Source organism: Rhea americana, unplaced genomic scaffold (assembly GCF_003343005.1).
Source record: "Rhea americana isolate MKP2758 unplaced genomic scaffold, rheAme1 scaffold_179, whole genome shotgun sequence".
Lineage (NCBI taxonomy): Eukaryota > Metazoa > Chordata > Aves > Rheiformes > Rheidae > Rhea > Rhea americana.
In genome coordinates this window covers 389011-403259 of record NW_028185916.1, presented here as the reverse complement: position 1 = coordinate 403259, position 14249 = coordinate 389011, and the positions used below count along the sequence as shown (strand labels likewise).

The window sequence follows — 14249 nt, the reverse complement described above, 5'->3', positions numbered from 1 at the left end:
TAACAAAAGATACAACAATGCTACAAAGTTAAGAGAAGGGTGATCTCAGCTTTCCAAACAAAAAGCACCACAAAGTGCCTTAGATCTTTTAATCTCAGATTCCTGATTGAACGACAGTTTTACAATATCCAGATGGAAAAAACAGATGGTATTAGTAACTGGAATTATGTTTTCCTTCATAAACAGTAAAAGAAACACCCAAATATGCCTTTTTAATTAAAAAAACATAAGACAAATTGTATTTCAAGTCCCAGAATATAAAAAAACCCACTATATTGCAATTGGAGTTTGTACAACAGGTCAGCAGGAACTAGAACAAGGGCTCTCCTCTCCTCAGGAAAAAACAAATCAACACATGATCCACATCACACACACAAGGAACTCACAGGAGACATCGGGCAAGTTCTACTCCTTACCAGTGAAATGGGCATTCATGAAACTCAAAAGCTGTGAGGCAYCAGGGACTCTCAGGAAGAAGTTCTTTTCTACATACTTAGAAGACTCCCAAATTGCCCCTGGAGTGGATGCTTTTACACCTCCTTTCTCCTCATCCCTAAATCCATCAACAGAAGAGTGCTCAAAGCTGCAACAGTAACTAGGATTTTACTCCAGATAATAATTTTATTCCTGTGCTGTGACAGTACGTGCAAGTGAATCACCATACAGATCCTAAAAGCAGCACAGCCTCTGGCTGGTATAGAGTATGAAAAGAGCAGGACAAGGAATATTATGTCAGTTACCTCTGGTGCTCAGCAACTTACTTTCTCAGTATGTCAAATCAATAAACGTAAGTTAGATCAGTTATTCCAAACCTACTTTTGGCTTGAAGTTTGTTGCTTTTGCTTCAAATAAGAGTTTCAAGCAAGAGTTTTTAATACTGAAAACAAGAGGATTTTTCTTCTCCAATTACAACAAAAACATTCTACCATTTCCTTCACACCTTGGCCTGTTTCCACCTTAGAGCACCACAGCAAGTGTAAATTATCATTTCAAATTACCTCAGGTTTTAATAGGTTTAAAAAAATACATAATATAATATTTGCAGTAACAGATACAGGGATATGATGAAATTGAAGAGGACAGCCAGTAACATTCTTTAAAAAATAATCTACAGAGTGTGACACTAAAATCATGAGCATTGGCTGAATGGTGGAATAACAATCATAGAACGGAGAAAAGAAAGAATACACAGTGTTCACAGAGTATTACAATAAACAAACACGGCTGCACATAATTGTATGCTAAGGATAAGAAAAGTTAGGGAAGCTGAAAGTATAGTATGGATTTCAAAAAAACCTATTTGAGCCAGTCCCTTTGGAGAAAGAAAGGGAAGATCTGGTTTTATATCGGACAGGATAATTAATGCTGGGAATTTGCTAAAAATTAAAAAAATATATATACTCTCTAAGGATATTAAAAATTTAACTACCAACACAGAATAGACAGACTGGAAGAGGAAGGGGAATATTCACAGAACTTTGTTTATCTAATCTCAATGAGCTTCTTCTGCATTCAGGAGAAAAGGACCGAATCTTTCAGAAGACTAAGCAACACTATCTCTAATGGTCTCTAAACGAGCAGATCTCTGTCCACTGCGTTCAGAAGAAAGTAAGGGAGAAAAAGCTAAGCTTAGAAGGGGCATTCAGCTATAGACTGAAGAACGAATGCTCATCAGATTTTCTCAGAAAAATTCACCTACTGAAGAACTGCTTTTTTTTTTCAGAACTTAGGTTGTAATTCATGATCACTTCATCGATTTTAGTTCAATAGCAATCAAATGAAAAGACTGCAACTCTAACTTAAACTCTCTTAAAGCACAGATCTTGGTAAAACAAATGCTCAGTGAAATCAACTGTACCGAGGAGTCCAAGGGAATAACAAAGAACTGTATCAAACATAAATGAACAAACACCTGCAACAAAATGGCATCAGAAGTTAACAGAAAGCCTATTTGGGGGCTAGGTTTAGCTCAGTTGGTTAGAGCGTGGTGCTAATAATGCCAAGGTCACAGGTTCAATTCCTATACGGGCCACTTGTTTGAGGCTTGGACTAGATGATCTCCAGAGATCCCTTCCAACCTTACCAATTCCATGATTCTATAAGAAACAGCAGAAAGCACTGATCCATACTAGTCTGCATGCATACAATGCATGGGAAACCACAATTAGATGCAAGAAAACATATGTTTCATTATGCCCAGAGAAGCTGCAAAATCTCCATTCTTGGTGATTTTCAAAGGTGGTTCAGATAGTATTTGAATAACCTGATCTAATTTCATGCTAGTCTTGCTCTGAGCAAGAAGTCTGACTAGATGACCTCCATAGTACTCTTCCAGCTTCTTTTATGCTGTGATTATCACCTTCTGTTTTGTTATTTTAAACATGCTATACTTTGTGTTAATAAAGCTCATTCAACCTCTTGCTTCTTAACTATTAAAGATCTCCTCTGATTGTGAAAACTGCAGTAACAGCAGAAGCTTCGAATCTGCAGCTATAATGTTAGAGAAAAAGTGAAACTGGGTATTTGCTCCCTCTGTATTATCAGTAAGTTATCTCCCTAGAACTGAATCTTTGGAAAAAAAGCGTAACATGGGTTTTTTCCTGTTTTATCAGCGTTAAACTGAGGGAGCCTCACTAGAAACAATTAAAAACTACAAGATTATGGCAGCAAAAAATGTAGTTTCTTAGCGCTTGTTTTTGTTGGGCCCATAAGACCATTTGCACCAATGACAGCTGCTTTCACCAAGTGGTTTGTGGTAACATCCTGTCTTTTGCTGCTTTCTATATATTAGAAATAGTTTTTGCTGGCAAAGATTTACATCGAAAGGTAATTTTTGTTCTAGGCCTGTGGCATCTCATTTATTGCCATTACACTTCAAAAGACTAAATATATTTTCATACTCCAAGGGGAAGATTGAGAGGCTCAATTCAAAATCCTAGCCTGCACAGACTCCGATTTTTAGAAAGYTTCTTGCAAACTCTGCATCTGGAGTATACTCTTTTCAGTTCCATCTGAAGGCACAGCCACCCACCATTCTCCTGGATTTCCTCAGGTCTGTACATCACCTTTGGCACTAGGGTGTATTAAGTCTTCTATGAGTCTTCTCCTTGACAGCACCGATTCATGGCAATTCTTCAATTAAAAAATTATTTCCTTTTGCCTACTTTAGTCTAAACTATCTTTAGTCCTATCACAAATCACAAAACTTCTGTAACAGTCCCAGAAGACTCTATCTATCTATTGAAGACAGATCAGTTTAATTTTTATTAGGAGTTGAAATGCAGGAATACTTCTCTACACGTCAGTGTTGCATCTTTCTGTTCTTAATACTGAAAAGAGAATACTATCAAGAGTTTGTAAATGCCCAGGTTTACCACTACCAATTTATCTGCGTAAACTGCACAAGTAGGTTACACATCCTCAAGCAGAAGCACACAAGAAAGTAATTCCACTCGTTACCAGGCCATTAAATAAATGGCAAGTAATAAATCACTGTTTTTAAGAGCAAAATAGACCTCAGACAATACCATCTCAAAGTCTAACAGCATAATATCCATTCTTTGGGATAGATTTAGAGAAAAAGACTTTTTAAACTCAGCACTCTTCTCAGAGTAGCAAGGAGATGACAAGTGTCAAAGTGCACTCTAGACTAATTGCATTGTAAGGAGATATTTGAAAGAGTTAAGACACCATCGCACAGAGAACACAATGGGAAAGGGAATGTGCCGTTTGTGTACAGTATATGAGGAGGTTTTAATCATACATAAGGAATGATGATGAAAGAAAGAAATGAACTAAAATTAACCGAAAGCCTTTTTTACTTAAAAAAAATTAAAACAGAAAACTTTGGATTTGGAAGAGCTAGTATGAAAGGATTTAATGGGTCTGGATCTAGATCAGTGATATTACAAATTTGACATACAAAATCCAGAAATCAAAAGTACGAGAAGCTAGAAAAAAGGTTCAATAGATTAAATAATCAGAGCTTGGGAAAGGAAAGTGACAGAAGGATGGTGAAGCAGTTTGGGGGATCCACAATTCCAACTCTTCAAGATGACAACAGAAAGCAGAAGCACAGGTCCTGAGAATTTTATATATACAAACATTTCTGACACGTTTCTTACTTCTAATCCTTGTAGAAGTAGAGATAAGAATTAAACATTTAAGTCTGAGTTATTTGTCTTCAAACAGGTAATTACCTTAAAATATTAGTAACTGAATTGTTTTCCAAGGATTGTAATTACATGCCATGATCAGGAGAGGAAAATATATGCATACAAAGGAAAGAAATACAGACATTTCAATTTTTTCCACCTATATCTGAAAAGTTTATTCATACAATTTGTAATAAAAAGTAGTAAAATAACCCAAAAGAATCAGCAGAAGAAAAGGAATACCACAAACTACGTTTTTAGCAAAGCTTCATTATGAAGGAGAGACTAAAAAGCTGATTTACAAAAACAGAGTTGAGAATAAAACTTTAGATCCACTAAAAGAAACAAAATTACAAGTATATCAATAAAAGTCTCCTGGAAATTCACGCATGAGAGGCATGTTTCAAATCACTTATTTCAATTTAAAAACTTCATACTATCATGATAAATGGATGGCTTTTTTTTTTTTTTAATCTTTTTATCAGTGAGTTACAATGATTAATACCCACATTTTTCATGGTATAAATTTATATAAAAACTGGTAGGCTGAGACGGATTCTCTGTTCTTAAGAGGTGCGTAACAGCAGGTCTATGAACAATGGTATCATCACTTATAATGTTTCATAATGACATTTTTGATACAATTAGCTCTTGCTTTCCTCTACAAAGAGGAGTCCTTCACTTAAACAGGCCATTTGGAATCTGACCTCCTTTTCACTTGTGAAGACCTGATTCATCTCTTTTGTGTCTTCTGTATTGTTAAGTTTTCCTTCAAACTGAGTATCATACAAGAACTAACGTATTTCAAAGAAAGAACAATTGAAACAAAAAAATCCCTCCAACGTCACAAGGATAGAAAAAATGGAAAAGKAGACATCAATATACGCAGGAAAGTAAGAACAGAATTACTAGCTCGTATCATGAATGTTTTTCTATTATATGCTCTTTTAACACTGAATGTAACATTTTACTCTCAAATGCTCATGATTTGCATTTCCGTTTTGGATCAGCCCGAGAACGATCCTTTCCCTGGCTCTGCAGCTGCAAAGGACTCGCATCACAATGGCAGAGACCKAATTTTCCCGCATGCCTATGCTTTATTTCTGCAATCCCGTAACCGGCTTTCGAAGAGTCACAGGAGTTGTTTTCACAGAGAGCTAAGCTCCTCCCCCATCCTCTCGGCAATAAGCTTCCTTATTTGGTTTATACTAAGAGAAAAAAACAACATCCTATGTTCAAGCATTGAAGGGACCAATCCAATTGTCACTGGGCTCTCAGGGAARTTTTTCCAGAGGCTTCAACAGGAGTTAGATTGTATCTTAACATCTTACAAATGGCCACATGACAAACACAGCTAGGAGGAGTGAATTAACCCACCCAATCAGCAGCAATCCACAACAATTCACATTAATAACGTATCAGAAAATGACTTGCAATCCAAGGACAAGGTTATACTGTGTGAAAAGGGAATATAAAATGTAAACCTTGTAATATGTATTCCCAACTCCTTATCAAGTTTGGAAAGTATGCTTCATATTTCATAGAAAAATCTCACCTACCAATAATCAGATGCAATCTAAAATAAATTCTTAAGTAGGCAATTCTGCTGRGTGAGTTAGACTCCTGAATTACCAAAATTACTAGAAAATGCTGATTTATAGTATTTACAAAGTCTCCCAGACTTTGACTATCCCATTAACACTAGATATCAAACACCGAGACCAAAGAAATCAATCATGATACTGCTCCAGAATTATCAGTACATGCTTCTATTAGAGAAGCTATATTTGAATACACAGAAGTTTCCAGTGTATCAACAAAATGTGAACAACGAATGTGGTTTGAGATTGTTTTCCTCACTCTAAGTCCACAAGCATCACTTTGAACTGATCTCAAACAATATGAAAGAAGTATGATCTAAACAAAGGAAGGTCACTGTTTATTTAGTGTGATTTTCAGTTGACTTTTTTTTTTTTTTWAATGAAGTAAGAGTATTAATAAACCGGAATCTTCTGCTCAGAGAATGTAAGTGTTGCTGCACAACGTAAACAGCAGCTCTGCAACTATCGCATAACGGAAGTAGTTAAAACTGTCTGAACAGTTTTCTACCTGCATGAGGCATAAGACAGATCATGTTTTCCTCTTAGTTACATTGGCTACAGTATGAAGCAATATTATTCTTGATGTAATTTTCTAGTTACTGCTCAAGTTTTACTTTACATCATACCTTCTGATGTATATCAGGATTTTTCAGTACCTGGTATGAGCATTGTTATTTTTGTAGCCTAATTATTATGACTGAAAGTGCCCAGAGAGTAAATGGTAGTTCTTCTGTTGGTTGTAGGCACATTAAACACCTCTTCTTTCATTTCTATACTTACAAAAGTGAGCGTAGTGCATAAAAATATTGATTCAAAATAAACTACTCCAGGAGGGAACAAAAAACAAAAACTGCTTTTAAATGGCCCTAGAAGGCCTAGCAGTGGCCTGGACTTCAGGTGATGTGCGATCTCACTTAAACCAGTTAGCTCAACTCTACGCCAAACTAAACCTCTCACGATATACAAATGCTATTTAACTGAATGTTGGATCTCCTGTTAAAAAGAAAATGCCGCATGGTTAGGCCACAGAACTCAGTCATTCAAAATAAATGTGCAAATTTGACACACTGACAGCAATTTGAAATAAAATATTTTATGTATATACCAAATTTTTCAAAAGTGCTCATGTCACTTTCTGTAGAAAAAGTGATCTTAACATTCAACCTACCCTATCTTTCCTAATTATCAAGTAAAATCCCAGCTGGCTGGATCTACCTTCTATTATACATTTAACTTTCTATTTAGAGCAGCAGATGAACATTTTACTCTCTCAGAGCATGGTAACAGGGCTAACACACTGAAGAATAGACTGCGAGTGGCTTGCACCTTTCCTTATTTTAAAGTGTCTTAATAATTAATTTTACACACAAGCCAATAAAAATCTTCCCAAAGCAATTAGGTGATGCTTTCATAAGGAAGCCTCTACTTAGCCTCCATGTAAGACCAAGCAAGGCACCTGACGTTAAGCATTAATCAAATTAATACGTGCCAAGGAACCTTGGCAAAGCCTACAAAAGATGCTCTACAAATAGTTCAGAACAAGCATATGAATATTTATCTTTTTGGACCTCATGGTATTAGGCCTACATATTACTGCTATTTAAGTTTCTGCTTTTACTCACCAGAAGAAAACATCAACCATTCAACTATGCTGAACCAAGTAACATAAAATGCCCTGAAAATACAATAGTTTACTCTGGAAAAACTATACACCCAGTGACATACAATTTTTCCCAAATCATGAAAGGAATTTCTAACTTCTATCCTTCAAGCTAAGAGAATTTTGAGAAATATCTGAAATATGCAATTTAAACAAATCACAGGTCTGTAGTTTGTATGTTTAGTTCAATTAATTCACAAGATGAACTTTAAAACTTACAAGATTTCAGAGCAGGGTAAAGAGATTTAAATATTTAATAGAGCAGCAGCTTAGTAAACTGACTTGTTTTTTCCCCTTTATTAACAGCTTTAGTATTATTTGCAGTAATTTCAGTAATAGTCCTGCAAGAAACATCTGCAACCTTCCGGACCCTGTAAGGAATAGTAGGGTTCAGAATCTGGTTCCATAAAAGGTTAACTTGGATAGGAAAAAGTTGTTACACTTTTCTGTACTAGGATGCACGCAGAAGAGCAGCTTAAAGAATAAACTACTCAATTTTCACTGTAAATTGTGCTAGGTTCAGAGCTAAACCAGTTAAGTATATCAACTGAACAAGTAAAGCAAGAACTTTCATGCTCTGGGGCAAAACTAAATTTATATCCAGTAGTAGGCAGCTAACTTTTGAGCAAATGCTCTCCAACCTACTCTCAAGGAAAGAGGAAATCAAGTCGTATTTCACACTGCAAATATAATACCTTCAATACCTGCAATAAAATTGTTTCTCCCACAAAATGACCACCGCTGTTTTCTAGTTAACAAAAAATTTGTTGTGTATGGGCTTGAGAAAGAGATGGCTATACAAACATCTGACTTCATGCCTAAATTTATGTCCATACATTTGAAGGATTTAATTAACAGCTGGATACCTAATGTCTATGACCTAAGATAACATACTTTCATTTCATAAGTAGATCGGGAAGAAATTCTCCACTACCTTGTGGAACAGTCAGTCAAGAAACAGGTTACACTACATGAATTTAGTAGAGGGAATAATGACTGGTCACAAAGTCCAAGAGTATTTCCAATTTACGTAGCTGGCTAAAAACAGCAGTGATTACAACCCTACAACATGCCACAGCTCAGGAGAAGAATTAAGTTGCGGGCCCCTCACAGCATGCTCAATTTACCCGTGTTCGACAAAGTCGTAAAGCACACACTGAAGTCTTAGTCTAACTTCCAGAAAAAGCAATGCTATTTAAAACCTTAACATAAAGCAAACACTTGCGTGCTGTGCTGAAGAGCAGGTGAATCTAGATCATGATGATAGTGAAAATGTGACAAATACGACTGCAGCAAGACTATAATCTATCAGTTTTCCCTTAGGATCTGCAGTCTTACTGGAGACTCCAAATTTACTATAATTTAGCTATTTATTAAGTGGAATCCTGTGTATGAAGTTCATTTATTTTATATAATTTAGCTATTTATTGAGTGGAATTCTGTGCGTAAGGTTCATTTATTTTAAACTGTATTTGGAAATACTACAAAAGATTTCAATATTACACGTGATATATTGGCAATATTGTCAAATTCATACAAATTAAATGAATATTCTGGGAAAATACTGTTTAACTGGAATTTCCTCACACACACATCTCAGCTCAATTAATATTTTATCCATTTTCTGCATTTAAACTTTTTACAGACATTTCTATTGGCCACTGCCTATATAAAGAGTGCTGTGGTGACTATAATTATAATCAGGTAAAAATTAAAGCCATATATTGGTGAAGTTGAGCTACAAAAGAACACTGTAAATGGCTCTGTCTCCCAGCTGCGTCAATATTCACCATTTCTTATCTTCCCTGATAAATAAGAAGCAACAGAAAAAAAAACTCATTACTGGTCTTTTACCCAGAAAGGGCCTGAGCACCCATCTCTGCTTACAGTTTTGGCACTGTAATATCCATGTCCTAATCATCAGAAAAAATACCATTCCCTTACAAGGACTCCAGTCCATTATGGTAACTGGGAACTGCTGAATGTTATTTTTGAAAAGAAACAAGTAGAGCAATGAAAATCCAAGCTAATACCCTTTTGACAGCCCATCTTCATGTTTAATGAATCAAGAGGAATTTGGGGAAAATGAACTTAATTCTGACTTCACTTACAATGCTTTCAAACTACTGACATCCACAGAACTGTTTGTGTTCTACCCTGTACATAAGCCAAACAACCCTAACAAGTGGAATTAAGCTCAATGGTATTGCGTAGAGAAGGATGGGCACCAAAGCCACACTAACCATAGAGAAAAGTTGTTATGCAAGATTCATTTAAGATACTTTTCTTCTGCTCAACATTGCATTTACTTAAGAGAAGCTGAAAATGTAGTATTTCCATTTTAAAGTGCAAGTAATAAACAGCTATTTTGTATCTTCTCTTCAGATCTTGAAGATACTGCTTCAGTAAAAAATCGCTTACCAATATTCAGTGAAAATCTCTTCACTGAAAAAATTTAGAAGCACCTTTTACTTGACAAATACACATAACTCCAAAAAATCTGAAACACTACAGTGCATCTGTTCAATTTAGGAGGTGCTTTTAAATACGCATTTGCTTGAGAAAGTAGCCCATATGATTTCATCACATTTCTGTGTTATCACATATTACTATGAATCCAAGTTTTACTTACATTCAATAATCTATATATAAGTCCAGAATCACTATGGATGCTCAAATACTTGGTGCTTGCACAGCTCAAGGAAATGCTGAATTGCCTAACGAAACTCTTACCATCCTTCTTTCTCCCTCAAACTCAAAAATTCATTTAAGATGTTGGATTAACGTACCCAAAGGAAAAGAGATACACTTCCTCAAGTACCTACAACAGGTTGTCCAGACCACTTCTATGGACATCCAAAGCTGTGCTCAACAGAAATARCTACTTTTGCTGGAACATGGTATTCTTATAAACAGATGCAACAGCTTCACAAAACCTTATGCAAATTCATCTTCCACTGGTCTATTATTGAAAATATAACTCTCTTGAAAAGTTTTCAAAGCATCCAGAAGAATAGTAAGATTCTGAAAATTATCATACCTGAAACAGCAAGAAAATCATCAATGCTTGTTATATCATCCACAGCTTCAGTTAGAACATGAATGTGATTCTCCCATACACTTCTGTACATCTCCATGTTGTTTTTTACAACTTGACTTTTTGGTCTGGCAGCAAGAGCTAAAGCAGCATTAATAACCTGCAGCCAAAAAAAAAAAAAACACTACCTAAATACTTATGTTCTCTGAAAGAATGCAAAATTTTAAGCAGTGTTTCCATTTTCTACGCAGAAAAGTTGTTTTCAGTGTTTCTCACTTTGACAGTAGAAGTATTAGTCAGATGCTGCTTAGGTTAATCTCCCTGTTGGCTTCAAAAATTAAAAAGAGGTATGACTTAACTGAATAGGCAACAAAAATCCCAATGTTTTTATTTTTATTTAGGGGATTCATGCTATTCCAGTTTCAAGAAATGAACACAAGGAAGTTTTTACTTTCATAAGGTATACTTACAGGTACTGCAAATGCTCACTTCAGTTTTGAGTTTAAACTCCTTAACAACAGACATGGCAGCATCTATTACGGAGTATCTTTACTGAGAGATGCCATCAGCCTTTGTCATGCAAAAGTATCAGGTTTTGCCAACACAACACAGAACTCGTAACATCAACAGCATAGGACATAACACATACTACACCTACATAAAAGCAACAGACTGGCATTTTTTCATCTATCAGGCCTAAAAATAGTAACCACGTTCAAATGAGTAAGGCAGGTTCTATCCCTTCTAGCAGAAACCAATTTATGATGGAAATATTAGGTTATAAAATGATTATATTTTACAGGCACTGCTTCCAACAACTAGTCACCTGAAGATTTTTTTTTTCCTAATATGGCTGTTTGCTGATGTTGCATCAAAAAAATATATACATAAATCAAACAATTAAGTTCCCAAGGTATACTTAGAACATTACTTTATGCCAATTCCCCCCTACAATATTCTTTATTTATCAAGTAGAAAATGGTTTTAAGGAGTCAAATCACCAAATAAATCACAATTAGGAAGATTAGAACAGCCTAGAATAGCTTATCACACTAATATCTACTGCTGACAGATTACATGATGAAATATTTTCAGTATCATTCCACTGTAATTTGTGTCACTGCACCGAAGACTTGAGAGCTAAGAAATCCCTCATCCTAAGTCTAACTGATGCTTCTTTACTCTAATATCAACTCTCCTGACCTTGCTCTAGATCATGAATAAAACTTGTGATCCGTTTTATTTTTTTAAACATATCAAGACAAATTTATAGAGCAGCTGAAACTAAATTTAATAATGACAAACATCAATATTCAAATTCCCTGTCATAACAAAGTAATATGCATATATAGAGTTTCACAAAAACACTTCTGTGACAGAGTCTTTTACTAGTAACTTGGGGTAAGGGAGAACAGACCATACACTTATTACATTTACCTCTTAAAAAAAAAAAAAAAAAAAAAAAAAAAAAAAAAAAAAAAAACTCAAAATCCACTATCACCAGCTACTGTTTCAGCAGTTTGCCTGTGAAACATTCTAAAACAACAAAAAATTACAGCTCACCAACACCACTGCAGAGAATCACAATGAAGTCTAAAGAGGCATAAAAAACTGATTTCATGTAATCGCCTTAAAATAAAAGCACTAATTTCAAAGCGACAGACACGTAGTATCAGACAAGCCTGAGACAAATGACTGCTTAAGCCAGGGCCAGTAAGGACTTAACTATCCTTTTTCCTTATGAGACTGTAAGCTGGTTTGTGCTAAACATACCATCCCCCTTCTAATCCTCATACATCACATCAAAACAGCCYTTTTGCTAAGACTTGTAACAATTCTATTTTATCCACACTCCGGATCTGCAAAATCTGAAGCAACAACACTTATCAGTTTTATGATCTGCCAGTAGATTTGTCTTGATGGCATGATCATGCCCCTGAACAAAGCACACCATTCACCTCTGTTCTGTGAATACCACAAAACCCAATTCCTCTCTCAGCTGCTGGCTTTTATGGAGTTGTCCAGAAACACAGAGTTGAAGTAGTGGATGTGCTTCATTTACTGGGGAAAGTGTCTTGTATCTGAGTTTGTTAGTAACTCAAACTGGGAGAGAGAATCGTGCTAAATTCTAGGGGGATTAGGAGAGAAACCCTCCCAAAATGAATGCTAAGTGCAATTCAGAACACAGCTAAAATCATCTATTGTTTTATTTCTGACATTTGAAAATTAACAGCAGCACGACCAAGTCAACACAGGTGAAAAGGCTGATCATTTATACCTCATCACAATGCAAACAGTATATACTTGACCATCTATTCAAAGATATCAGCAAAGATGCATCTCTCCTAACAATAAGCACACCATCTTAATAACCACTCTGCTGTCCTTCCCACATGTACTATGCATTTGCAGCACTACTTCTTTGGAAATGTAGGGTCGTCTTCCGCAGACATTTATTAATAATTTGATACCCAATTGCTTCTCACTTCCCAGATGAGTGAGACTACTTAAAGATGCTGAAGGCTTAAATTTCTGTTTACATAAATTGCTTCTACTGAAGGCTCTGCAGCACAGACATTTTTTGTAAAGAGTTAAAGTAGGGAATTTAAGAGGTTATTAGGGTTAATTTTTTATTAGGTAAATGTTCAGCGTTTTCCTCTATTATCACCTTTGAGTAAACATGAGCTTTAAAATAAGTATCTCGAAGTAGGCAATACAGGTGTACAATAACACGCTATGCTAAAGCCAGCCTCAGCCTCACCAGCAGATTATGTAACTCCTATGTTCCTATATTTTTTATTAAAGTAGTATACATCCTCATGACTAGGACAGGGCTTTCTCTTGGTAACAAATGTTACCTATTTTCTGAAGCTCAGGATCCCACTAAAAATACACCTGGAGAGACAAATGAAAATACTAAAATTCAGAAGTTGCAACYGCCAAAGTTTTTGTACTGTCCTTCAGAACACAGTTTCAATTATGTTGTTAGGACATTTCTCAGCAACTGTGCTGCAAGAGTCCACTGCTTAAGATTTCTATTCAACTAAAGATGCTCTAACAATGGAAAAAAAAAAAGAAGATTTGTTAAAAACACTTTATTGCCTATCTGTAAGGGACTGCAGACTACAGGTATCACAAGTGACTTACTAATTAAGAAAAATCTCACACATACACAAAGAAACAGACAAACTAAACGAGGAAAGTATCTTCTCTGACATCCTCTCCTTTTGTCCCCTTTATTAATACATACAGCTTTCACTTCCAAGGCATAATTCTCCCTGAACCGAATTCTGTACTCCTAGAACAGAGGCACAAGGCCTTCTTGCTAATACCCAATTCCCCTTAACTTCCAGACATGGAAAATCAGCAAAAATCACCATGGAAAACAGGGCGAAACCATGTTGCACTCATGCAAGGTTTTTTTTAGACAGTCCCACATTTGGTGCTACAGAAGTACCGCTCCTGTGACAGTACCAACCACATTCTGCAGTTCCTTCTAGAAACCTGGGGAAGAAAAACAACCTAAGAGCACTTCAAGTCAATATCCAAACCTCTTTGGATGAGAGAGAATGCTGCCTGTGGTCTTCTCTCTGTATGGAGGGTAGAGTGAGCGAGCGTGTGTCTAAAATAAGGTATTTTCATATTTTTAATAATATTAACAGCTTGACCATTTAAAGAATTAAAATTTACACTCTATTTCCCTCTTACTAGCTTGAGATAAGAGTCACGTTTTCGTTGTTTTAAAGGCACAGGCCGTAACGATAAGGATTTATGGTTATGTAATTCATCCTTGTTTG

General features: G+C 35.7%; 1 protein-coding gene across 3 annotated transcripts in view; it reads right to left on the bottom strand.

Annotated features, from left to right (window-relative positions):
• CTNNA3 (catenin alpha 3) overlaps window positions 1-14249 on the bottom strand; it is a 446797-nt gene that overhangs the window by 118183 nt on the left and 314365 nt on the right. For all 3 annotated transcript variants that reach the window (XM_085301619.1, XM_085301618.1, XM_085301620.1), the window contains exon 11: window positions 10456-10612. In XM_085301619.1, coding sequence (XP_085157745.1) covers window positions 10456-10612 — 157 coding nt within the window. The remainder of the gene's footprint in view (window positions 1-10455; window positions 10613-14249) is intronic.